Genomic DNA, 27,253 nt, shown 5'->3' with positions numbered 1-27,253 from the left:
CCACTCTACCCCATTTGTGAAAAGAGACCATTATATGATCACATATTTGGCTGGTGAATCGTTTTCAGTACAGCACTGACATGTGAAATGACTCTGTGCTGGTACAAAAGGTTCAGGCATAGCAGTGTTGCAGGGCTTTTTAAATAGACACACCTACCACCATAGTGCACTTTGTATGTGTAGTCATTTTTTTGCCACGCAGAATATAGTATGTTAATTCCTCTAGCCCTCATCAGTGTCAGTTTCCGACCATTGTGGTAGAGGAGGGCTGGCAAATTGTGTATGAAAACGGCTAGGCTACAGCTAGTAAGTGTGTCCCAACAAAGTGCACCTACACCTAAAAATATGGTCCAAGCTTGAGGTTACCATATAAACTGGTGACTGAGTGTATGGTCTGTCGTGAAAATGTCAGCAGCTTGTCCTTTGCTGTGGGTAGCATTGCTGCCTCACAGCTCTGGGCTCCCTGGTTTGATCCTGGGCTCAGGTTTCAGTCTGTACAGAACTGATGACTCTTAACTACCCCTAGGTGTAATTGTGTGTGAATGGTGTCCTGTAGTCCTATCCAGGGTGTATTTCCAGTGTTCCTGAGATAGGCTCCAGATCCACCACAATCCTTACCAGGATCAAGCAGTGACTGAAGATGAATGAATGAATGAATGACTGAATCAGTGAACCACTCTCCTTTGCTTATATGTAATAATTGAAGTGTGCACTTTGTTTAAGTGGCCTGATCATTATTCGGGTAGATTATTGTTGAAATTTGCTAAGCCTCTGGATTTTGCCAGATCTTTGAAGCAATTCATGTGGTCGTACTTTCCAGTAACTTTAGACAATAAACCACTGCTCTGGCGCTCACATGAACCATATTCCCTGTCCACTCACTAGTGAACTTATTTTCAATGTAATTGCCTCTTAGGTCATAGTATAATGTTGGTATTTGATATGTTGCTATTAGAATGTTTTGTATTGCTGATGTCGGGGTTATACTAGGTATCTTCATCTGGAGTTAAGTTAATGATGATCTCATTCTTGCCATATACCCTGTTCTGTCCAGCATTCAGTAGTCAGTCACCACTGATAAATTGGTGAGGCATATGAGAAAGATAAGTAAAGGATGAATCAGGTTGCCTCCTTCAAACTAAACTACCACTGCAGTGTAGTTAAGTGCTTTCAACAGCAAAAACTTGTCGGTAGTTTCACTGAATTGTCAGGAGCTGTGAGAAATAAGCTGCAACACAGCACGGAAGCATTAGTGCCTTTGACCCAATTCTCATGTTTTGAGTTTTTCGACAAACCACAATGCAGACCATGGGATTTACAGGAAACTGATGTGAACGTTTGCGCAGTTATTGAGAAAGATACGTGACATTTCTTCAAATCACATGCATGTTTGTACATTTTATACACCACACCTTCATGAAACTTGCATGAAAATCTGAGCTACTCGTGCTCAGTGGAATTGGCTGAGCCTGTATTTCAGCTGAAACTCATCTGTGGCCTTTGGCTTCTTTCTGATCTCATCCACTCACACTGTTCTTGCCCAGGCTGCTGTATTCCTCTTCCATGAGAACAATCTTTCTAGGATCGATTGCCCATTTCTCCCCTACTAACCTCTGCACCCAGTGTACTCTCCTCCCCTAGAGCAAGAACAGTGGGCCGGAAAAGACCAATTCTCTGCTTGCCTCTTGTGTGTTTGGTGTTCTCAGAGATGGATTGTTCATTGTTTGCCACAGGGATGACCTTTGTCTCGAAGGCGCCTGAAGAGGAGGAAGGCTGTTTGCAAAACTCAACTGAATGCGCTAAGTGGAAGACTATAATATACAGGGGGAGAGCAAATACCTAAACAACCCCAAATACAGGATGCGTCTCACAAGACATGGTTATATGATACGTATAAATACGTGGCATGCCAAAATTACACACTGGAAAAAAACAAAAAATATCAACAACAAAAAAAACAAAACAATTGGCACCACGTGACCCCAAGTAGAAACTCTTTTACTCTTGTTTAAAAAAAACAAACAATAATAGATGTTTAAAAAACAACAACAATGAAACATTTATTTCAATTTATTGATTTATTTTGTAGAAATTATAGCAAGACATAAGTGTTCCAACATGTGAATATAATTGAACTTATGCGCATGCTCACACACATTACATAAGGATGACAGTGTAAATTGTTATTGTTTTGTCTTCTGGGAAACATGTAAATATCTGATGTAGCTTCTGAAGGCCAGTACTAAATGAAAAAATAAGATCTTTAAACAAAATAATAACAATTTACGCTGTCATCCTGTTCAAAAGTTTACACCCCCCGGCTCTTAATGTATCGTGTTTCCTTCTTGAGCATCAGTGAATGTTTGCACCTTTCATAGTAGTTGTGTACGATTCCCTCAGTTGTCCTTAGTGTGAAAAGATGGATCTCAGCATCATATGGTCACTGCTGGAAAGGGGTCAAATATGCAGAAGATGCTAGAAAAGCAAATTATGTGCAGGACCTGGAGGATTTTTCTGAAGAATAGTGCACACTAAATCAAAGTATATAATAAAAATATAATATATAATATAATATAATGGCTTTAATCCCTGTTGAAGTCCAGGTCAGCCATTTAACATTTTATTTTCTACATGGTTACTTGAATAAGATTACAGGCACAAGTCTAATGCTATCTCTTGTGGAACATGCTGAAATGCAAATATCTAAAAATAGAGTCAGTTTGTTCTAAAGCAGTTACATTTTTTCCCCTCCTCTGTCTAACGAGTTTCTAGTAACAACCCTGACAAGATCTGTTCCATAACTCGGGTCACCGTTGTACCTCTTTGTTTAGCATATCCATATATGGTTGTAATTTTGTGCTGAACTCTGAGCAGTGTCCACTTTCAACTACTTGGGATTTGCCAGCATTTGCATGTCCTGTGTTTATGGTGAAGGAAGGAGGATGGAAGCAGACTGTTCCGGGAGCCTCCGCTCTCTTACCCACCCTGTCCTGTCTGCCCAGAGATCCGGTCCTCTTTTTCTGGTGGCATGTCCAAATCATGCTGCAAAAAAATCTCTTTTTAGAGACATTCAGGGTGTCAAGTCATACACGCATTTCCTGACTTCTCTGTAAACCAAACATCCTTACTGATCCGTTAGTGATGACCTCCAAAGGAAGGGGAAGCTCTCAGAACATGGATCCAGAGAGGCCTTGTCTATTTTAGGCAGCAGCATTTATACACAAGCAGGCATTTATATAACAAAACCATGTGACAAGAATATACATAACGTATAGATAAATATATGGTACATGTGTGCCAGAAAGCTTTACATTATCTTGGTTCAAAAGCACAGGTTTGGGTTTCACCCAGGTTAGGATCACCCAGAATGCACTTTTTTATTTAGAGCAACTCTTCACAGTGAGTCAGCACTTAAAATATTACTCTTACAACTCATAACAGCTAATCAGGTCCAGTGAAACAGCTAAAGATTAACTTTAACCCACTTGCTTACGTTTACTTCTGTTACACAAAGAACACTGTGTTCAGGAAAAGACAGCAAGGAACAATGATGTCAGGTCCTGCACAGTGTTTCTGTTTCGTGTATATGGGGTGTAACTGAAGCCCTTAAGCATATAAACACATGTAAGATGAGAACAGTAGTCATCTGACGCATAGAAAGGCTACTCTTCAAAATAGTGTGATGGGAATATAAGCATTTTTTAAAATATTCCTTTATATCATGTCAGTATTTCAGGATGATTTTTGCATGAGAAACAAAAGTAACAGGAAGTATTTAATTTTTAATATTGTGTGTGTTGAGTGGATGTTAGTCAAAGTGTTGACAGTTATCTGAAATTGTTAACACGCGCTGAACTATTGGTATTTTGTTGTTAAGACCTTTTGATAACCTTAATGATTATACCGCATGTCTGAATGTCAAGAATAATGACGAATGTCTGAAAGATCATCGCTGAGACAGACATCCAACATATTGTTAGTGTTTTTTTTCTTTCCCTGAATGAAATATCAGCCAGACAATCTATTGCTGAGTTAAGTGAACTTTGCTCCCTAGAATTTCTGCTTCATGCTCTCAAAAATGAATTTGAATTGATTTTTTGCGAGGAGAGTTCTCAGAGGTAGCGGCTTGGGAATAACAATTTCTTGCTTATGCTTTGAGATTCCCAAGGACATGAAGTTCACAAGCCTGTATTTACTATGCAGTACTCTAATGCACCGTGGATATAAAAACTGCCAGGAGAAAATGAAGCACAGACTGAGACATGATCTCTTGCTGGAGGTTCAATTCCTGCCTCCACCTTGGGTGCGCTGAGTTTGTATGTTCTCCCCATGCTTTGAGGGTTTCCTTCAGGTGCTCTGGCTTCCTCCTCCAGTCCAAAGACCTGCGCTGTAGGCTGGTTGGCATTTCCAAATTGTCCATAGTGTTTGAATGGGTGTGAGTGTGATTGTGTCCTGCGATGAGTTGGCACCCTGTCCGGGGTGTCCCCCGCCTTGTGCCCCAAGTCCCCTGGCATAGGTCCCCTGTGACCCTGTGTAGTATAAACAGTAAAGAAAATGGATGGATGAATGGTACTTGCCTGTATTCTCAGTTTTTAGTTGACAAATTACGTGAACCAACAAACTGTAATCACTATTTTATTTATGATTTATTCAGAAAGCCACATTAACTCATAATGCAGTCATCATTAATGAAATTTCTCGTGTCTGTCTCTCTATTCCTCACCAGAGCTAATGGACACCCGGACAGCTAGACCATTCAGCTTATCCTTCAACACCAGCGATTACCGGATCCTCCACATGGACCAGGATCAGGGCCGTCTTTACCTGGGCAGCCGCGAGTACCTCGTCTCCCTGGACATGCAAAACGTTAACAAGGAGCCTCTCATTGTAAGAAGCGCTGGTACATGTCATCTGTGATAACATTAGAGAGATGACTTAGCTGTTATATTCATCTCATTCATGCTACATGGTTGTCAAGAGTTCCAAACTTGCTGATCTATAATTATTTTAATGAATAGGGAAGAAAAAAAAACCTTATGTCAGAACTGTGTATTCAAGGATAAAGGTTTCCTATTCTTCTCTTACAGATCCACTGGCCTGCTCCGACACAGAGAAAGGGAGAGTGTCAGATGACAGGGAAAGGAAAGCATGTGAGTCTGCCTCTTTTAATGTCTACACCAAGAACACTATGTTTCTTATTTATTTATTTATTTATATCGCAAAAATACATTTTATTTGAGTTTTGATTAGACAGTGCAAAGTGCAAAGATTTGCATTCACCATGGTTTCTCACCACTAAAAGGTAGTATGTACAAAAAAAAACAATTCCAAAACGATAAAATGACATTTTGGAAAATACTACAACAAAACAAAACATACGATAAAATCATACAATAAATAAATTCTTGATGCTAACTTCTGAATAGGTTTTTACCTTCTTTTTTTTTTACAATTATATCTGAACACGTCTCTGAATGCAACGGGCCAGATTTACTAACCTGTTTGTGCCTGTTTTTATGCATAATTAGGTTGCACTGTGTGAGGAAAAACCTTGTGTGTTATGTAGGAAACTGACCTACAAGCCAAACTAAGCAACATGCATGTGGTAACACGCAATAAAGTGTTCTTCTCTTCCTCATACATATGCATTTGAGGGAGGATCAGGCAAAACGCAAGAAGTTGGCACAAAAACACAGTGTGAGGAAATGGACTACATATTCTGTTCAGTGTACTCAACTTTGGAAAATTTGTGCCGGCTCCTTTCGCGTTTGGTTTTGTCTGTCTCTGTAAATAAATAAGGGCCCATGTGTGTTGCTATGAGCTTTATGTTGCCAGGTGTCTGGTTTTCCTGCATAACCAGGCTACTTTTGAATTGGTAGCACAGACAGATTTAATTTATGACTAAATCTGTAACAACGTGAGCCTATTTTAGGACCTTAGTGAAACGTACTGTATGTCTTGGTGAAACGTCTTTTAATACTGCTTTTCAGTTGAGCTGCTTTGTCATGCATATCTAAACAACCCTGCTCATAGCACATACATCGTGAACGCATCACTTTTCCCTCACATCTCACAAAGTAATTCAACACAGTAAACATGACTTTTATGACTTTTACTAATGTTATGGTCTAAGTCAATCACAAAAATGAAGTGCAGTTTGATTGCACACTTATACAACCTAGCTTATTCTGTACACAGCTGTCTTTTCATTAAAAACAATTGGTAATTAAATGGCATATTAGCTGTATTAACAGCCTCCATGCCATTTACTTGTCCTGACACAAAAGCCTTTATTTATTAAGAACTAATTAGTAAATATCATTACTAGGCTTTTGGGGAATTAGTAACTATGGGGGCAAATATATTTTCACACAGGCCCAGTTGATATAACTTTTTTGTTTAAAAAAATAACTATCATTTAAAAACTGTATTTTGTGTTTACTCGGGTTGCATTTGGTTTGTCTTAGATTTTGTATTAATTCCTGAAACAATTTAGTATGATATATACAGAAAAACAGAAGAAATCAGAATAAGTCCTTTTTCACAGCACTGTAATTGTATGTATTTGTTTCCCAGGGGGAGTGTGCCAACTTTGTGCGTATGATCGAGCCATGGAACAGGACTCATCTGTACACGTGTGGCACTGGAGCTTACAGACCCATCTGTACCTTCATCAATAGAGGCTGGAAAGCTGAGGTACCCACCTATACACACATTTATGTACATATACACAGACAAGCACAGCCTATAGCTGAATTATTAAAACCCCCTCCAATGCTTCCCTCCCTTTATCTGTGCAGGACTACCTCTTTAGGCTGGTCTCTGGATATGTGGATTCAGGAAAGGGTAAATGCTCCTACGACCCAAATCATGAAGATGTGGCTGCTCTTATCAGTGAGTCTATTCCAACAAAGTACAACTACAGTTTGTTTTATGATACATAAAGCACATACTAATGTCCAATTTCCTCTTTTTTGTTCCTTATTATCCTGCTCATTTCAGATGGCAACCTGTATGCTGGTGTGCATGTGGACTTCATGGCCAATGACCCAGCTATCTTTATGACGATGGGGAGCAGGCCAGCTATTAGAACAGAGCAGTATGACTCCAAGTGGCTCAATGGTAAGTATTTGGTGACTGCTAACTAAATACAACTGACTAGGTGTGTAACGCAATGACACGGTCTGTATCTATACCTGTTTAGTGCTCCAAATATCCATTTCTATATTTGGTGTTAAACCGGAAGTGGCAGTAGAACAAACCATACCACTAACCAACAGAAACACTGGGGGAAGAAAACCTCATTGTAGAAATGCCAGCACTGTCAGCATAGTCTGTGAATTATGACTCTGACAGTTCCTCAACCTCAGCCACATCACATGTGTCCATAATTGGTCTCAATTAATCATTTTTGTGCACTTATTAAGTTTGTTTTTACCTACCTGTGATATTATTCTAACAAAATTAGTTGTTTCTGTTTAGCACAATATTAACAAACTAGTAGTCTAATTTAAACCACAGCGACCCTGACCGGGCAGTCACTAAGGATTCTGTATCACAGTATAACAACATCAGTAATTGTATAAGTGTAGAACATGTTATCTGTTTAATCCGAATAACGTATTCATATTTGGTTACGTGCCTAGAACTGACTGAATTATTTTTCCATGAATGAATGGATCAAATATAAAATTTTAAAATGGAAATAAAAAAGTGAAATGTGAATCAGACATCTGTTGCATTGTTATAAATGGAACATCATATTATTATTATTATTATTATTATTATTATCATCATAAATTAAACAATGAAATACTTTGTCTTTCTTTCCTTCTTTCTTTCTCATGTTCTCTCTGTCTCTATTTTAGAACCAGTTTTCATTCAAATAAAGCAGATTCCTGACAGCTCGGAGAAAAATGATGACAAGCTCTACTTTTTCTTCCGGGAGAAGAGTCTGGACTCTGGAGGGACGGCAAGCCCCAGCGTGTTGGCCAGAGTGGGGCGAGTGTGTCTGGTGCGGTCCTTCAACAAACCAAACACCAGTGGTTAAGGATATACTCCATGATCTTAATCATGGAGTATTTAATCATAGAGCACAGAAAATGAATGAATCCGACACCTGAATTGTTATAAAGATAAAGGTTGTAGATATATTGCCCACCTGAAATTTTATGAACAACCTTTTAATTGCAAGAAGAATTAATGCCTGGCTTCATGAAGCATCATTCACAGCATTTAGCTTATGAACAATAGAATCTCATCCATAATGTGAAATTTACAAAGCTGCCTGGAATTGACAGATCATTAGATAGAATGGATTTAATTCTTCTCAAATATCAGCGTTTTATTACAGAAGAATAAAGGGAGCGTGAATGTGTTTGTGTTACCAGAATGATGAAGGAGGCCAGAAGTCTCTAGTTAACAAGTGGACAACATTTCTAAAAGCCAGGCTGGTGTGCTCCGTGATGGGTGAGGATGGTGTGGAGACCTTCTTCGATGAGCTGAGTGAGTAAATTAATTTAGAATTTAATGAGTATGATATTCCTATGGTACTGTCCCTGCTGGAAAAAACCCACCTGGGCCAGTAAGATAGTTTTAGCTGGTCAGGATTGTTGGTTTAGTGGAGCTCTGGACATTTGAAGGCTTGTTCATACTAGTCAGGATGATGCAAACTGGTCTGACTTCATGGCTTTAGATGGTTTTGGATGCTTGGTTCAAGCTGGTCAGACTGGTCCTAACTGGTAAGGTTTGAAAGTTAGAAGGGCCAGAGAAGTGTTCTAACTCCTTCTTGCTCCTCAGGTTTGATGGTTTTAATGAACACTCAGCCTGATTTCAACTGACCTGGTTTGTTCTATCTTGTGAAGCTGGTTCTAATTTGGTGAGACTGGTTCTAGATGAGAAGAATGGTTCCAGATGATGATCTCTGATTGTTTTTAGTTGGGGTTTGGACCCTTCAGGCTGGTTATTTGGCCAGGTTATTTCTTGCTGGTCAGGCTGGTCCTAGCAGCTTAGGTTTGATGGGTTTATAGGGGTTTTGGACACTTGCAGACTGATACTTGCTGGTCCGCTTGGCACAAACTGGTCAGACTGGTTCTAGCTGGTAAGGTATTATGGTTTTAGAGAGTTTAAGGACTCTTGCAAGCTGATTCTAACTGATCAGGCTGGTTCTACCTGGTAAGATTAGATGGTTTTAGAGGGGTTTTGGACACTTACTGGCTGGTTTCATCAGGTTAGGCTACGTTTAGTCGCTCGGTTTAATTGTAAAGGGTCAGAGTATTTCTTGCTGGACAGGTGGATTCTAGCAGATCAGAAGGCAAACCAGCCAACCAGCTAGACCAGCCTAACACTAGCCAGAACAGGCCGTATGACCACCTAATCTTATACTGATCTAAGATGGATTTTTAAACAGTGGTCTCATTTTTGACGTTGACCTGCTAATTCATATAATACTTCTCCCTTTCAGGAGACGTGTTTATTCAGCCCACACAGGATGAACGTAACCCAATGGTGTATGCCGTTTTCTCCACTGCAGGGTAAGGACAACTTAAATTTTTACTCTGCATGAACAGATAAAATTGTCACATGTGCTCAGCTTAGTTTCATATATCTGTCTCAGGTCTGTTTTTAAGGGATCAGCTGTTTGTGTGTACTCTATGGCTGACATACGTAATGTATTCAATGGGCCTTTTGCCCACAAACATGGGCACAACTACCAATGGACAATGTACACAGGAAAGATCCCCTACCCTCGACCTGGAACTGTGAGTTACATACATTTATGCATATGTAAAACAAATGTTTATAATGTTTATTCTGTTTGCATCTACTGTAATTTCTGAGGAGGATTCATCTAGTAACATAGCTGTGTGTTACCCTCTAGTGTCCTGGAGGTACGTTTACACCGAGTTTGCACTCTACTAAGGCATTCTCAGACGAGGCTGTGAACTTCATTCGTGCGCACCCACTCATGTATCACCCTGTGTATCCTATACACAAGCGCCCCCTAGTGGTGCGTTCAGGCGTAGACTACAGGTTTACCACCATCGCTGTGGACCAGGTGGATGCTGTGGATGGGAGATATGAGGTGTTTTTTCTAGGCACAGGTGAGTAATCTGGCTACAGTTCATTCATTCATTCATTCATAATTCTTCCTTTTCACATACTAACCTGTTAGCAGGTGTTTATTGTAACCACACACCTAACAAGGTGAAACAAATTGGTACATTTTTCCTGCCTTTACAGATCGTGGAACAGTACAAAAGGTTATAGTTCTTCCCAAAGATCCAACCACCATGGAAGAGCTGACATTAGAGGAAGTGGAAATTTTCAGGGTAACAAGTCAACCGCTAACTTGCTGATGCTAACAAATAACAGAATAACATTCAGACTGTATAATTTGCAATACCTTCTCCGTTTTCTACAGACACCAGTTCCTGTTAAAACAATGAGGATATCTGCTAAAAGGGTAAAACATTTTAAAGTAGTCTTGTATTAACATTTTAAACGTTTTAATGTGGAGTAAGTAAGGAACATGACAGGACATGTTGTTATAGTGAAATAATCAACGACAGGGTAGTGTGATTATTGATTATTTTCCTATAATATTACATCCCAAAGTGTGTTATTCCTCTTAGACCACAGTGATTTTCCAATACTAATCATTTTTTTATTAATAAAAGAATGACATCATTCTTTTTATCCATGTATAGTTATGTTTAATGTCATCCAGCATCCACAAAACAAGTTAGTTCCTGTTATCACTTATATTATAGCAGCTTTAAACAGTCGTTCTTTAACCATCCTGTCTTTCATTCTCTCTCTTGAAATTAATAAGACATAAAAATTCAGCGTTCATTACAGAGAAAACAGAAAGCGCAAACTCCTCTGTCCTGAAGACTTTCTTAATATTAACTTTCTTAATTATTAATGAAGTTTTATATAATTCTATATATCAATAATAACAGGAACTACCATGTCTGGTAAATGGTTAAAAAGCATGACATGTCATTCATTAATAAATAAAAAATAGCAAATCACTGTAGTATTAGAGTAAGAAAGCATGTTGGGACATGCTATTACAGGAAACTAGTCCACTTTGCTTCAGTCGACGTCAAACCACCCCATCATGGATGATTTTCCTATAACAGGACATGTATAGTGTTTTATTCATTACTTAATCAAAACTGACCAATCCGAGTCAGGAATTCAATAGCGCTGTAGTATAATGTTTTATAACATAGAATAAAAATTTATGTTGAATTAAATGTGCAGTATTTCTTTTCTCATCTCTACAGCAACAGCTGTACGTATCATCAGATGCAGGTCTTACCCAGGTGTCATTGCATCGCTGTGGCGTGTATGGTAAGGCTTGTTCAGACTGCTGCCTGGCCCGTGACCCTTACTGTGCATGGGATGGAGAGAACTGCACCCCCTTCACACAGGCCACTAAAAGGTTAGTAAAGGTCAATAGAAACTCTCCACTTAAGGTGTTTAATGTATCAGGGAAATTTGTTACATTTGTAACCCTGGTTTGAATCTTGATTTGGATTTTTAATTTTTTTAGGAGGAGCAGAAGGCAGGATGTGAAACATGGTGACCCCCTACGTCAGTGTAGAGGATTTAATGCTAAAGGTACAGCAAGCAGTGTTGAATTCTCCCTTAACTATTTTTTTAAAGGAAAGTCATACATCCTCTACATGGATTGTTTTGCTCAGCAAAAAATTTGGGTTCTGTAATGTTATTGGTACATATATGTTATTACAGTGTGTAAGTTATTAGACCACAGTGCTATAGATTTTTTTATTCTGATTAATCTTAAGGTGTTGATTCATTTCCTATGATAGCAGCTCTGACAGTAGTGCAAGGCAAATCACAGGTTTATATTAATATGATCACTGTAATATATTTTCATGTCTATAGTAACAAATTGCACAGGAACTTGTGTGGCTCCATATAAACATATTATACGTGGATAACTGTTGATGTGCAGGTGTTTATTTAGCATTTTTTGGAATTCAGCATCAATGCTTTGTAACAGTCAGTGGTAAAACTGAAACTTTATGTTTTCCAACACAGAGGGGGTTGTGGTTTCTCAATAATGTGTCAAGCTGTATTTGTTTGTCTTATCAACTTCAAGAGAGAGAAAACAGAGTGGCAGGTGGTTTATAGATGTTATAATGTAAGTGCTAAAAGGAACTAACTTGGATATTTCATAGCATTAAAAGTAACTATAAATGGATAATAAGTACAATGTGTCATTCTTAATAAAGGAAAAATGGTTAGCTTTTGGGTGGTAATGGCATTGCACTACCCCATCCTAGATTATTTTCCTATAAGAGTACACCCGGTTGTGTTTTATACTGTACGTTACATATTTGAACATCATTAAGCTTTATAATAAATCATAGCTGTCATTCTAAAATGACTCGGGTTTCTGCCTCCACAGTGGAGAAGAGACTGAAGGAGACGGTGCAGTTTGGCGTGGAGGGAAGCAGCACATTTTTGGAGTGTGTACCACGATCTCCTCAGGCTACTGTCAAATGGCTTTACCAAAAAGACGGAAGAAGAAAAGTGGTAAGATCCCATAAATATCAAAATCACTTAAAAGAGAAATTATGCTTGTTCATGCATATGTTTGTGTATAAGCTAGCGTGGTATGATGTTTGAATGATAACTGCGGTTTTGATTAGTAATGTTAGCATTATATATAATCCTTTAGCATAGTGATTTATAGCTGATTTTAGAGTAGCGTGTAGTGGCCATGGGTTGCAGTTTCCTCTCATAGTGATAGTCTACTGTGTAATCTTTATGCAGCTGAATAGAGATGGGGAAGTACTGAGTACACCCCAGGGTGTCCTGCTGAAATCACTCACCCACTCAGATGCTGGGTTATACCACTGCCTGGCCACTGAGAATAACTTCAAGCACACTCTAGCACGTGTCTCCTTGCGCATTCTGGACCGTGACATCGCAGTGGCCCTCACTGTACCCGACGACGAGAATAAAGAGGAGGAGTTGGTGACGAGGAGTCACAACCCTGAAGCCCGTTCCCCAGGTGGCAATGTGCAACCCTTAGAGCCTGAGATGCGCGTGATTCACCAGTATTGCCAGTCCTACTGGGAACAGCTCACTGATCGAGGGCAGCAGCAAAGCAAACGTCCAAACCGCAGACACACAGAGGGCCACGAGCCCAGTGGAGGCTGAGACTGGCCTTCCCTCCGTTCACCAACTGGTCCATTCTGTCTTCATGTTTATGTACTTCATTGAGAGTGAGGTGAAGAGACACAGGTGTAAACAACCGTATTTCATAAGAGACTCGTCTACTCAACTTCCATTCTCATTTTTGTTGCATTCCTTGCGTTATGTTCCTTGATATGTCCTCAGCTGTCCTTAAGTCTTTTGTTGTTACATTGATTTTGGACCATATGTTGACCATTACAAATGTTCTGACCATCATTGTGATATTTGTACATTTTATGACCCAGCTGATCCTCTCAATCTCCAGTTTTGCTGCATAATATATTTGACATTTCAACAATCGCTATAAGCTTACGAGTGTAATTTATATTTTAAGCACCTTAGAGTATGATTTAACTGCAGATCATGACTAGACAACACAATGTGTGTTTCCTGTGTGTGTATATGTGTGATCATTCATTCTGTGGGCCAGTGCAATTTTGCAGTTTCGCTGCTTGGATGCTGAAAGCATATGGTCCAGTGCAGATAACAGTAAATCAGTAGATAAAGCTGTACATATATCCTGGTTGTCCTTCCTGGTTGGAAAATTGCACCATTATTATTATTATTATTATTTTCATTCTTTTCAGGAACACTACAATGTCTTCATGGGTGTCACTGTAGCTGAGTGATAATGTGTATTTATTTTTAAGTTGTATATTTTTGCCTTAGTAGAGAATTTATAAAGTATATAAAAGGTGGAGGGCATTTTGCATGACAGACAAGATATATAGTTATATTTATTTAAATGTAATTATAATAACACCATGTTTTTTGTATATAGGTTTCATCACCATAGGATTGGACCTTGAAAAAAATTGTAACACTGGACTTGTGGTAACTAAAACTGCACAAGATTGTATTAGTATTAAATAGATTAGTATCGCGTTGTGTTGTTTGAATGTTCTTCCTTGTTTTTAGATATAAGGACATAATGGAAATAAAAGAGCATTGCTGCTTACAGTGTTTGTACCGGATTTATATTTCAGTATCATACAAAGTGATAAAAACATTAGCTTAACTTTTAACTTTTAATAAACAGTGAGTATATAAACAATGAACTTCAGTTACACTGTGTTTTCCAAGCCATGAAATTGTTAGCACCTTACATAGATTATGGAAGGGGTATTTCACATGCTCAGTGTGATGCTCTGAGCAAATGTTTTACTTCGTGGTGAATTGGTGTTACTTGGAATGAAAAAGGGTTTCCAGTAAACAAAATGAATTCACTGTGTTGTTTCAACTTGTAGTTTAATGGTTTAGTTTTTTGAAATGGCCAAATTGAAATTATTCAGTTATTGTAAATGCTTCACCAATATTACTATGTAGGTCTGCTAATGCTCATTGGGACAGAGTCCTTCACTTGATTTGAAATTAATCCCACTCATCATCGTCATCGTCTTCATCATCAAATTCATCTCCTTCATCTAGAAGAAATAATCGATCCGGGTTTACACACATAGTATTCACACACGAGGGATAACATGCTTTGAATTCACTTATGCGGCCACTAATGCATATCAGTTGCTAAAATATGAAAGGTACAGCTTAATAAAATAGAAAAAAGTTGACTGAATAATTGTGTACCTGATGAGTGAATGACTTTACTCCTCTTCTGCATGACCATCATAAGGGCTCCCACTATTCCCTCTCCTGTATCCAGTGTAGCAGATGGGGGTGGATCAGAGCTGGCAGTTACCTGATAACAAAATACGATTCATTACTGTAATGATACTCTTCACAATTCTTGGTGCAAAATAATCAAAATGATTATTCTCACCGTTTTGAGCTTTGTCCCTACGCGTATCTGATCCAGTAAGGCTCCTCTACCTCCTCCCTCACTGCTGGCTTTGGGAGGCGGTGGTCCCCTTTCCAATTTGGGTGCTGGGGCAGCAGGAGGTGGAGGAGGTGGCGGAGGTGGTGGACCTCCTCTACTAGAATTAGCTAATGGAGGATCTGGGACTGTGTCAGAAGTGTCCCAAGCATTGGTTGGTGGAGGTGGGTAGAACTCATCTGGAGGAGGCAGTGGTGGAAAATCTTCGCTGCCTAGTGGCAAAAAATCAGAAGATGGGGAAGGAGGGAAATCTTCAGAGAGTGTTGGAGGTGGTAGCAAATAACATTCATCATTTGGAGGTTGTGGTAAGGATCCAGTCCGTCTTCCTGGTAGAGGTGGGAAGGATCCAGAAGAATGTCCAGGAGGCATGGAGGCACTTTGATCTCTTGATGCTGGGCGTTGTGGTCCACTTCGCTCTCCGGGAGGTGCGGGTCCACTACCCCTTCCAGGAAGAGGAGGTAAGGGTCCACTACGTGAAAAAGTAGCAGATGATGGAGAGCCACCTCGATCTCCTGGTGGAGGGGGACGGGGACCATCATGACCTCCTGGAACTGGTGGTAGGGGTGCACTTCTTGATGAAGGTGCTACCTGTGAACCTGGGGGTTGAGGTAAAGGCCCTCTACGTCCTCCTTGTGCCACTGGAGGTGGTGGTAGGGGTCCTGTGCGCCCTCCTGAGGGTGTGGGTGGTAGAGCACGTACTGAAGAGGATCTAGTGGCAGGAGATGAAGTTCCTCCAGGTGGAGGTGGTAAAGGCCCGAACCGAGCTTGAGAGGGAAGGGGAGCTGAAGAAGATCCAGGAGGCACTGGGGGAAGAGAAGTCCGACGAGCACTAGGAGGTGGAGGAGGAGGATGTCCTGCAGGGGACATGCAAGTTTGAATACATGTACCAAATGCCATGTTCCATTTTTCCCACACAGCGAAAAGTTGTAAATCTATATTTGTTCATAACCTTACCTTGTTGGTTCATTTTCTGCTTCACTGCTTCCACACCACCCGAGCGCTCAATGACATCATAAATAAGTTGTGAGGTCTCAGAGTCGTTCAAATCTGCCTCACTGATTCCAGCACGTGACAGCAGCGTCATCAAATCTGGGTCCACACTATTCTGCATACCAAGGTGCCCAACATGGCTGAAACATATAAAGCATAAACCGCTATAGAACTTAGTCTTTCTTCTTGCTTTACAACACTGGCTGTCAAACTAAAAGAAAACATATTGTGAGAGGTCTTAAGCAGCAGATTCAGCAAAAGCTGGAACCCAAAATATTTTCAAAACTTTTATTACTCACGTAAAACCACTAGGTGCTCCAATTAATGCCTTGGATAATTTAGAGCCTTTCTTTTTGTTCTTTTTCTCCTTCTCCTTTTTCTCTTTCTTTGATTTAGTGGGAGGTGCTTGATTCTGGATGTTAATATTTCCCAATGGAAGTAAATTCTGACTTCCATACCCTAGTTTTAAAAGTTTCACCACACATAAGCAAAGAAAACTTACAGAAAACAATACAGTCTTTCAAATAACTATTTATAGATCACAAATTGTGTGGCATTGCCATGTGAAGTAAAAGACTTTATTGATAATGCATTACTTACCATTTGGAGGTAGTGGTGGCAAAACATCATGCTCTGACAAAAAATAAATAAAATCAAAAATTTCCAAAGTGCATATATACTCAGCAAAAAAAGAAACCCCTTTTTTCAGGAGACTGTATTTTAAAAATAATTTTGTAAAATCCAAATAAACTTCACAGATGTTTACAATGTTTTTCATGGTCGTTCAACAAACTATACACAATTATTGCACATGCCCCTGTGGAACAGTCCTTAAGACACGAACAGTTTACAGACTGTAGGCAATTAAGGTCACAGTTACAATAACTTAGGACACTAAAGAGACACTAAAAAACACCAGAAGAAACACGCCTAGGGTTCCTGCTCACCTGCGTGAACATGCCATAGACCTGCTGCAGGGAGGCATGAGGACTGCAGATGTGGCCAGAGCAATAAACTGTAATGTCTGTAATGTAAGACCCCTAAGACAGTGCTACAGGGAGACAGGAAGGACAGCTAATCGTCCTTCTAGTGGAAAATTACATGTAACCATGTGTTCCCTAGACGTGATAAAGAACTTGGAAATGCTTTGGTCTAAGAGTGGGGTAACATCTCACAGCAAGAACTGACAAATCTGCAGCAGTCCATGAGGATGAGATGCACTGTAGTACTTAAAGCAGCTGGTACACCAGATACTGACTGTTACTTTTGATATCGACACCCCCCCCCCCCCCCCCCCCCCCCCCGCCCCCTTTGTTCAGGGACTCATTATTCCATTTCTGTTCATCAAATGTCTGTGAAACGTTCAGTTTATGTCTCAGTTGTTGAATGTTTCTATGTTTATACAAATATTTACACATGTTAAGACATTTGCTGGAAATAAAAGCAGTTGAATGAGAGAGGACGTTTCTTTTATCAGTTGACACTACAGAAATCCAGTTTTACCTTGACTGAGAGTAAGGCCTTTTCCCTGGCGCTTGTCTAAAGAAATCATACAAGAGGAAGCTGTTAGCATTTCAAACCATTAGCTTTTCTACTGCAGGTTACAAATTCTATCATTTTAAACAATGATATACAGATTTTAGACAATGATAAACCAAGACCTTTTCGCATTCATGGCCAAACTTGCTTAACTGACCCAAGTTTTTATTTCTCTGGCTGTTCTTCTCATCCACTATAAGGAAAAAGTTCTCAGCTTCTTCACTGTTCGCAAAATTCAGGCCCACCTGGCACTCCTGAAAGAAGAACACACCGAGGTTGCAGTTCTTAAAAAAAGATACCCACGAGGGCCACCAGACAGTTTCAAGATGACTAAAAACTACTCAGAGAGATGACAGCTACTTTTGGTTTTGAACTGAACTTCAACTCATGGCTATTCTGAGGCATGTGGGCATACAGTAATTCATGACTTTGATACATGCTAATAGATAAACTACTATGTTCCTACAACAAAAAAGTGACTGAATACTCACATCTGCTTGGAATGTGTGGAAGAAGGGCTTGACATTGTGGTAGGTGAACTGGTTAAAGAGCTCCTGCTCCCATAAAAGTTTATTTGCCTGGCATAGAGACACATTTCAGAATACGTTCAATCTTAGTTAAACTACCTTTATGATAAAATAATAAATAAATAAAATGAAATTTCAAAAATGACTGTATTGTAAGTACTGTAAGTGTATTAAATACATGTTATAGTATACTATACATAATGTACTATTTTAAATATTGTCTACTGTATATGTTGGTCTCAAATTGGGACTCAATGTCTAAATGTATGAATTTCATTTTTATTAGTTACTGTAGTTTATGACATAAATAAGTAAACCACAATGAATTTAAAATCATGCTTTAAGCTTATATAATGATCAAATAAAATCATTTCGAAAATTTGCTAACATTGGTATTATGAAACTGTTTTCTTCAGCGAGACATTTTTGAAGTGAAAGAGGAGGGATGTCCTGTCCTGAATCCTATCTTCAGTTATAAAAAATATAGTGAATAATTTAACATGGATTCAGTATAAAAAGAAAAAGACCTAAGAATTTAGTATACTTATAAATAAATTCCATAACCATATTAATACAAGATACATTACCTTGTAGACATGCTAGTACATGCTATGCTATTACAATGTAGACATGCTAGTACATGCAAAATAAACAATTAAACTGCAATGAAAAATTAACTGCATTTGTACTTGACAGTGTACTTGTCTCCAAATATACTATTATTCACGGAGGTCCATAGAAATTTTGACATTGCCAAGATTATTGTTATTGTAGCTGTCTAACACAGTATGTTAGACTTGAAATTAAATAATGAAGAGTAAAATAATCCATCTGGAAGTGCAAACGAGGGTATGTACATCCAAATCGAGTGAACGATGCAGGAATTAAAAACGCACTGGTGAGTTCAGGAACAACAAAAAGGTGTGGAAGACCAAGGGAAACTGCGTTGGATGACAGAAGAATTCTTTCCCTGCTTAATATAAACCCCTTCACAACAGTTGACCAGATCAAGAACACCGGCCATCAGGTGTCAAAGTCAACTATAAATCCAGAGGATTTACCACAAGATGTAAACCACTGATAAGCCTCAACAGGTTGATCACATTAGATGAATTTTGAAATGTATAGGTCTATATTATCTGCTCAGATTCAACCAAATGCTTCAAAACCCATTGGCACTTCACAGTGGAGATGGACAATGACCCAAAGCTCAGTGCTTAACATGTTGGACGTCTGCTCGGAAGGTCATGAGTTCAAATCCCAGTACCACCAAGCCACTGCTGGGCCTTTGAGCAAGGCCTTTAACCCTCAACTAATGGCTTTCTTTTATGCTCAGTTGTATAAATGAGATAAATGTAAGTCATTCTGGATTAGGGTGTCTGCCAAATACCATAAATGTAAATGTAACTCAATCAAATTGAGCATGATTTCACTTGCTGAAGGCAAAACTGAGGGCAAAACACCCCAAGAACAAGCAGGAATTGAAAACAGCTGTAGTAAAGGCCTACTAAAGGCCAAGTAATCACCTGGGATGAAACCCAGCATCTGGTGATGTCTGAGAGTTCCAGAATTCAGGCAGTCAATATTACAAGTGGCAATTTAACTAATGATTATGTTAGTTTGTCCAAATACTCTTAAATTATAGACTGCACTTATACTGTGTTAGACAGCTACAGTCATGTGAAAAAATAAGTACACCCCATGGAAATTGTTGGCTCTAAAAAATGCTGGGTTATTCTTTCTACCCAAACGTTGGGTTTAGCCTTTTGGGTGATTTAATTGGGCAATATTTTCTCAATCTTGGGTAGTTTTTGGGTAGTTTTGTGTAACCCAACCGCTGGGTTAGTAGCTGGGTCATTTTCACTGACAGTTGAATCAATGCACCTGTCCCCCACCTTGACGCATCAGCCCAGCTCCTTGGGTCAAATCACCTCAGCGCTGACTGTTTGAATTGGCCTCAGGTGGAGGTAGCGGTTTTCACACGGACAGACTGTCTGATTTGTTTAGAGAAACACACTCAGAAAGGATGTTAATATCCTACACACTGTTTGTGTTATTACTATTTCAACATGATAAATTATCCAATAATAAAAAAAAAACATTAAAAAAGAAAACAAATTCACACACGTGCTTTGATCTTTGGTTGTGACAGCGGAGTCGGAGTCCTGAGGCGAGGAAACCAAAAGACTATGGGTAAGTCAGCTTTCATCACTATTTAGTGTTAATGCTGCTGAAAATGCCTGGTTGAGTTTGTGATATTTAGGCAGGGAGCTCTCGAAAATGTATTCATTGGAAAACAGTAACTCAGCGAGTGATAATTAACTTATTTATCGCAACGGCTTTAAAAATGAATATCATGTACTGCTTCCTCAGTGTTGGCGTTACACTACTAGTGTCATGTGTTTATGTTGGCTGTGAAATATGGACTGAGGTTATTTTATAATTCTCTGGGTCTGCATCTTATCTGAGGCTCCGAGATAGAGTTAGCTATCTGGATGCTGTCACCAATCACAGTAGGGATGAGTGATGCTAATCTAGATGCTCACTTGAGTTGATAACATTATTTTAGCATACAGGAACTTAGCTTGCTCAGTAATGTCGAGGCCAAAAGTTCTTCACAAGAAGAACTTGTTAACGTGACAAGAAGAGAAGATGGGTGTTACGGTAGGTTGCAACTGCTTCTTTAACGCAATTTCTCAGATGAAGCCCAAAGGCATTTGCCCATATTTTGTAGCTAACCATCACTCTTTTTTGCTCTTTTACAGCTTTTTAACTGGAAGGGAGTGGGACTCCTGTCTTCCCAGATGGAGGGAGATTTATAAGAAGATACATCAACTCCAATTCTTACATCTGTCAAATGTTTGAATGATTTTAATAAATGTCACCTGAATTTCATGCCATTGTTTGTTTATTTTGTAACAGCTTTGTGTGGAAATGTTTAACACACAGCATATGTTAAATGTACTAACACACACCATGTGTTAAATGTACTAACACACTGATTGTGTTAAATGTACTAACACACTGATTGTGTTAAATGCACTAACACACTGATTGTGTTAAATGTACTAACACACACCATGTGTTAAATGTACTAACACACTGATTGTGTTAAATGTACTAACACACTGATTGTGTTAAATGTACTAACACACTGATTGTGTTAAATGTACTAACACACTGATTGTGTTAAATGTACTAACACACTGATTGTGTTAAATGTACTAACACACACCATGTGTTAAATGTACTAACACACTGATTGTGTTAAATGTACTAACACACTGATTGTGTTAAATGTACTAACACACTGATTGTGTTAAATCTACTAACACACTGATTGTGTTAAATGTACTAACACACACCATGTGTTAAATGTACTAACACACCCCATGTGTTAAATGTACTAACACACTGATTGTGTTAAATGTACTAACACACAGCATGTGTTAAATTTACTAACACACTGATTGTGTTAAATGTACTAACACACTGATTGTGTTAAATGCACTAACACACTGATTGTGTTAAATGTACTAACACACACCATGTGTTAAATGTACTAACACACTGATTGTGCTAAATGTACTAACACACTGATTGTGTTAAATGTACTAACACACTGATTGTGTTAAATGTACTAACACACTGATTGTGTTGAAAGCAGCACAAAATGTGTTGTCCTTAACTAGACATGCAGGTGTGTTAAAAATGAACACGTGATTGAGTGAAGGTTCGTATCAATATATTTATCCGTAGAACCATTATTGTACACTAGAAAAAGCAAAAATGTGCGATAACAATCCAGTTTCAATGACAATGAACGCACTTAGCTTTGGCTTGTGAAAGCCATTAAACTTGGACACTATTCTTCGTTAGCTTTGTCTTACGTGTTTTTAATGCCCACTACGATTGTAAGTTAGTTGCTCAGTTTTTTTGTGTGTTTTTTTTTTTTTGATGTTTTAAACTTCTCCTGTAGTAATTTTCACAATTTAAATGAACAAAAACACAGATCAGTCACATGGGAAAAGTAAGTACATCCCTACATTTATCACACCTTCAAATCAGGTGTTCAAGATTGGGTGCCAGTGATAAGAACCTGTTTAAGGAGTGCAGGCGCAACCTGTCTTATTTAAACCCCTAGTGTCTGGTGTTCCTTTATTATTGAGGTGTGTGGTGTCATCATGCCAAGATCTAAAGAGATCTGTAAGGCCTTCAGAAAACAAGGTTGTGAATACCTATGAGTCTGGCAAGGGATTAAAAAAGATCTCCATATAATTTTAAATACATCATTCTACTGTAAGGTGAATCAACTACAAATGGTGCAGATTTCGAACGACTGCCAATTTGTCCAGGACTGGCCGTCCCAGCAAATTCAGCCCAAGAGCAAGCTGTCTGATGCAAAAAGAAGTCTCCAAGAACCCCAAAATTTCATCACAGGATCTGCTAGTAAGTCAATTGTTGGTGTCAAAGTGCATGCTTCTACAATCAGAAAGAGATTGCACAAACTTGACCTGCATAGGAGGCATGTCAGGAAAAAACCTTTGCAAGACTACAGTTTGCCAATGAGCATATAGGCACAGACCAGGCCTTGTGGAATAATGTGCTCTGGATATACGAATCAAAGATAGAGTTATTTGGCCAAAATAACAGCAGACATGTTTGAAGTTGACCAAATACAGCTTTTCAGGAGAAGCACCTCATACCAACTGTGAAGCACAGTGTTGAAAATGTTATGGTTTGGGGTTGCTTCGCTGCCTCAGGGACTGTACTGCTTGCGTTCATTGATTCAACTATGAATTCTGCATCATATCCAAGAGTGCTTGAAGATAATGTGAGGCCATTTGTCCAAAAGGTGAAGTTGAACCAAAAGTGAACCTTTCACCAGGATAATGATCACTAGCAAGTACACTAGCAAATCCACAAAGGAATGACTCTAAAAGAAGAAATGGTAGGTCGGATATGAAATGGGCAGTACATGCAAGAAAACCCTCAAATATCTTGCATCTGAAAGAATATTATATGGAAGAGTGGTCAAAAATTCCACCAAGCAGATATCAGAGACTGGTGGACAATTATGCAAGAAGTTATTTCTGCTGGGAGCAATACTAGCTTCTCAGGCCAAGGGTGTACTTACTTTATCCACAGAAGAATATCACATCTATTGATTGATTGATTGAATAAGAAAATTTTCTTTGTGGTTTTGTTCAAGTATATCAACTTCATAAACCGGCACTGTTTCAAAGTTTATCAAATGTTTGTTTGTCCAAATATGTAAAAAAAAAAAAAAAAAAAAAAAAAAAAAAAAAAAACCTACAATTTCCATGGGGTGTACTTATTTTTTCCACATGACTCTAAAGTAACGTTACTTTATATATATATATATATATATATATATATATATATATATATATATATATATATATATATATATATATATATATAATTTATCATATTTATTAAATTATTTTACATTTTCAGAGCACCCTTCTACTTTGCAAAATGATTGTTTATTTAAATATTCATATATATTTTCTACATGTATATTTCTGGCATGAGCACATCTTTGAAAACCCAATTATAGCAGCTATCTAACATCATATCTTATTGTAGGCGGGTGCCTACAATACAGGAAGTGACAAATCGTGGACTGGCCTGCAAGGAAAATGTTAAGGTTTAGGCAGTGTTTTGTTTTTTTTATTATAATGACAAGAAAATGACACGTTTAACTGGTTAACATTTTCACTCTTGAACAATTGAGTGATTTTGGTTTCTTTCTTTCTTTCATTTCTAAGTTATTGTTAGTGTGTGTGTGTGTGTGTGTGTGTGTGTGTGTGTGTGTGTGTGTGTGTGTGTGTGCACCTGTGCATGTTATATTGTGACAAAATGATGGTTTTCGGACCTACAGATGTGTTTTTAATTGAGGTCCTAAAAGGTGATAATGTGGGGAAATTTCAGTACCTTGATGTCGTAGAGGCGGATGAAGTAGGAGCGCTGAGGACTGTCCTTTATGAAGCAGAGCACACCTGTATGCTGCAGACTCCAGCTGCCGGGGTTGTGTGGCAGAGCCATGAACAACTGCACCACCGTCGTACACAGAGACTAGATAATAAGAAGACACAGGACAACACAAAGCAAATGTATGATTGTACAGTAGTAATATATGATTTCTGCGAATCACAACAGAGGGAGCTTCTGGAGCCGAGTAAGGTACTTCTGCAAATATGTTGTGTTTGGGCTGGTGATGAATATTACTGGCTACATGGTAGATGAACTGTAACAGGAAGTGTCTAGAGCATAGCTTCCTCTGTCACTCCTGCCCACTGCTCACAAAGAAGATTTAGTGGCAAAGTACATGACTGTTTTCACACCTCAAGACACAGCTAGTTCAAGAAGCAGAACAACAACACATACAAAACACATACACACACACAGACACATATGTTCTTCTATCCTTGTGAGTACATATCCTATCCATTGGTATAATTATTAATGCAGCTGATTAATGTTATGCCTAAGTCTAATCCTAAGCCTAATCTCAGTAACTGAAGAAAAAATGTTTTTCCTCATGGTGACCAGTTAAATGTCCCCACATGGTCAAAACTGTCAGAGGACTGTAATGATATTTGGCTCCCAAAAAGATATTTAAAACATGACCACACAACTCATTCTACCAGCACCCTGACACCCCCACCCCCCATAACTCACACAGCCGGACTAAAGCTGCCAAGTTAACAACACCTAGACTAGGGCTCAGCAAATAGTGTCTGTTGTTTTTTTTTGTTTTTTAAAATAGTTTTGTTATATGGTAAAGGCACAGCTTATTCTCCAGGACATGCTGATGGTCCCTGGTAGTTTATAAGTTTAACCTACAGGCCTAAGGTTCACATGCCAAACTATAACCAATTCAATGGTCACCGGTCAGATCAAGCTCTAGACATACAGTATTAATCAAATTTCTCATGCAAGATTTGCTTAAACCAAAGCAAGACAGCTCTGCATGCACTGTAACAAGTCTTTGCAGTGCCACAAATTTTAAATAGAGGAAGCTCTTACTTATGTAAAGTATTCGTACAGTACACTAAGATGTTTTCTGTTCTTCTAACTCCAGCAACATTTTGTACAGCATAGATTTACAAAAAAAAAAAAAAAAAAAAAAAGTCAGTTTTAGTTTTCAGTATTATATGGTAAACTTTTTCAGAAACGTGCATCACGATTCACGCGCTGAAATTCCTCCTAAAAAAATATTGACATGAAGAGAAGTTTCAAACGAGTAGAAATAATCATTAAGACAGCCAGTGTGTTAGATTGCATGCATTACAGGTTTGAGGATGTAATGTTTAGCAACTGACCTACAGAGGAAACTTAAGAAGAACTTCCTTATTACGAACTGTCATAAAATGGAGTGAGCTTTTTGTTTTTATTTTTTACTAAATAATATACACTGTTATATTAGCCAATGTAACGTGGTTATTCTTCGTCATTTTATAATGAACACATCGAATATCAATATATCGACATATCAAATATTTGATCTTCGTAGACACCGAAACATGAATCATTGCGCTAAAAATCAGCACAATCCTTCTATCCCACGTTTTTCTCTAAGATCACCGCATCCCAGCATTTCCTCACCAGTTAACAAAGGGGATGTAAAAGGCTCAATATTGTAATAAACCATTTCTCTTTAGACTTTGGCCAATCTGGAGAATCCCCTCATTTCTGAAGATCACTTTCAAATTCATTTTAAGAGAATACATCATTTCACAAGAGAATGTGACGATATTACTTTATGTCTTTATAGCTTTATATCTTCATCCAGAATTCCACATCCATTACTATATAAACATACATGTGGCTTATAGTTATATTTTCTTCATAGTCTTTGAACCAGGATTGTCCTTGTGTCTTACATCTAAGATCAAACTACTGACTCTGGCTTCATCTGCTCACATACCATTTATTATTATTATTATTATTATTATTATTATTATTATTATTATTATTATTGTTGTTGTTGTTGTTGTTGTTGTTGTTGTTATATCCTGCTTAAACCCACTAAGCATAAGTGTACAGTTAGCTTTCCTTCCCTTTCTGTTATTTCTTCCTTTTTCATATTTATTTATTTTTTAACATCAGCAATATTTGATGCTTGTCTGTTCCTTCAACTGATGCTAAAACAGGAGAGGTTATTGTTTTTTGCAAGAGGCTGGAACGTTGTGAGTTCAAATCCCATAACTAACACAGAGCCACTGTTTAGCACTTATAAAAGGCCCTTAATGAACAATTGGTCAGCTTTGTGCTTGGATCTTTTCTGCTGCATTCATAAGTCACTTTGAAGGAAAACAAGTCATTAAACTAAATGAGAATGCAATATTCATAATACACAAAGACATTGTACCTCACTCCCTGTAATCAGGAACACAGAATATCTGGTTCAGGTATCTTAGGAACCAAAAGAGAGCAAAAAATAGACATTTTGGAAAATTGGGATGCATGATGGTCAGGCAAAAAATATATGAAAAATGTCATTAAACTTAATCAAGAGCTCAAAAATGAAACATCAATAATCTAAATAAACATTTTCTGTAAATATAACTAATTAGCTGGAATTAGTGACACATTAAGCTTTTTGAAATGAATGTTAAATACATGATTTAATGACCACACTGATTTGGTGCTTATCTTTATTCATCTAAAATCTATAACCACATTGAATTCAGAGCAGGAAATGGTTTTCAGAGCAGTTTCCACTGTAGTATGAAGATCAGCACTTATACAGAAGATCATGTCCCCCAAAAACCCGTCTTGAGAGGCCAGTGTACTTACCACACATCTCCTGCCCAGCAGATCCACCACTCTTTCATTCTCCTGAGGAGTGAGCAAACGGCTGCCCAAGTTCTCCTGACTTTTCTCTTTTGACCTTCGCTTCATGACCTCCCAGTGGCCTGTAAAAACTACTTTACCTTAACTGTAAAAGAAAGCGGAATATCTCTCTCTCTCTCTGTTCAGCAGACCCCACACAACACAAAACAGGTTTCTCTTCCTACTTCTGTCATATAACAGCGTAGAGTGGCTTCTCACAGGAAGTGGACAAGCACATTGGGTTTTTTTTTTTTTCGCTTTT

The 27,253-nt window shown here is 38.4% G+C and overlaps 2 protein-coding genes and 1 long non-coding RNA gene across 3 annotated transcripts in view; 2 read left to right on the top strand and 1 right to left on the bottom strand.

Annotated features, from left to right (window-relative positions):
• The window catches only part of sema3ga (sema domain, immunoglobulin domain (Ig), short basic domain, secreted, (semaphorin) 3Ga), a 25,102-nt gene extending 10,905 nt beyond the window's left edge, over positions 1–14,197 (top strand). The window contains exons 4-19 of the mRNA XM_017468121.3: positions 4,727–4,887; positions 5,088–5,150; positions 6,577–6,696; positions 6,801–6,894; positions 7,003–7,122; positions 7,869–8,014; positions 8,391–8,505; positions 9,464–9,533; positions 9,617–9,761; positions 9,881–10,103; positions 10,243–10,331; positions 10,424–10,465; positions 11,295–11,452; positions 11,564–11,631; positions 12,446–12,573; positions 12,814–14,197. Coding sequence (XP_017323610.1) covers positions 4,727–4,887; positions 5,088–5,150; positions 6,577–6,696; positions 6,801–6,894; positions 7,003–7,122; positions 7,869–8,014; positions 8,391–8,505; positions 9,464–9,533; positions 9,617–9,761; positions 9,881–10,103; positions 10,243–10,331; positions 10,424–10,465; positions 11,295–11,452; positions 11,564–11,631; positions 12,446–12,573; positions 12,814–13,203 — 2,132 coding nt within the window. The 3' untranslated portion in view covers positions 13,204–14,197. The remainder of the gene's footprint in view (positions 1–4,726; positions 4,888–5,087; positions 5,151–6,576; positions 6,697–6,800; positions 6,895–7,002; positions 7,123–7,868; positions 8,015–8,390; positions 8,506–9,463; positions 9,534–9,616; positions 9,762–9,880; positions 10,104–10,242; positions 10,332–10,423; positions 10,466–11,294; positions 11,453–11,563; positions 11,632–12,445; positions 12,574–12,813) is intronic.
• wasa (WASP actin nucleation promoting factor a) lies at positions 13,666–27,253 on the bottom strand. Its single transcript, XM_017468122.3, has 11 exons — positions 26,956–27,253; positions 24,088–24,228; positions 18,091–18,177; positions 17,757–17,853; positions 17,564–17,599; positions 16,661–16,693; positions 16,360–16,519; positions 16,025–16,200; positions 15,017–15,924; positions 14,824–14,935; positions 13,666–14,663 (listed from the first exon to the last, which is right to left on the bottom strand). The coding sequence occupies exons 1-11, from the start codon at positions 27,058–27,060 to the stop codon at positions 14,611–14,613; spliced, it is 1,908 nt and encodes a 635-aa protein (XP_017323611.1). The 5' UTR covers positions 27,061–27,253; the 3' UTR covers positions 13,666–14,610.
• Positions 19,699–21,021, top strand: LOC108265597 (uncharacterized). The gene is made up of 2 exons (XR_001812715.2): positions 19,699–20,319; positions 20,892–21,021. It is a non-coding gene; the product is annotated as an uncharacterized LOC108265597 (long non-coding RNA).

The sequence above is a fragment of the Ictalurus punctatus genome, chromosome 5, assembly GCF_001660625.3.
Source record: "Ictalurus punctatus breed USDA103 chromosome 5, Coco_2.0, whole genome shotgun sequence".
Classification (NCBI taxonomy): domain Eukaryota; kingdom Metazoa; phylum Chordata; class Actinopteri; order Siluriformes; family Ictaluridae; genus Ictalurus; species Ictalurus punctatus.
Note: the sequence above shows the minus strand (reverse complement) of the source record. Positions and strands in the feature narration are given on the sequence as shown.

Bases quoted from the DNA above. Each gene is read 5' to 3' on its own strand.
- wasa (XM_017468122.3), bottom strand. From the start codon at position 27,060: ATGAAGCGAAGGTCAAAAGAGAAAAGTCAGGAGAACTTGGGCAGCCGT. The intron at 16,694-17,563 runs GTAAAACTGGAT...ATTTTTTGTCAG, and splicing joins AGGCCTTACTCTCAGTCAAG to AGCATGATGTTTTGCCACCA. The intron at 15,925-16,024 runs GTAAGGTTATGA...TGTCCCCTGCAG, and splicing joins GCAGAAAATGAACCAACAAG to GACATCCTCCTCCTCCACCT.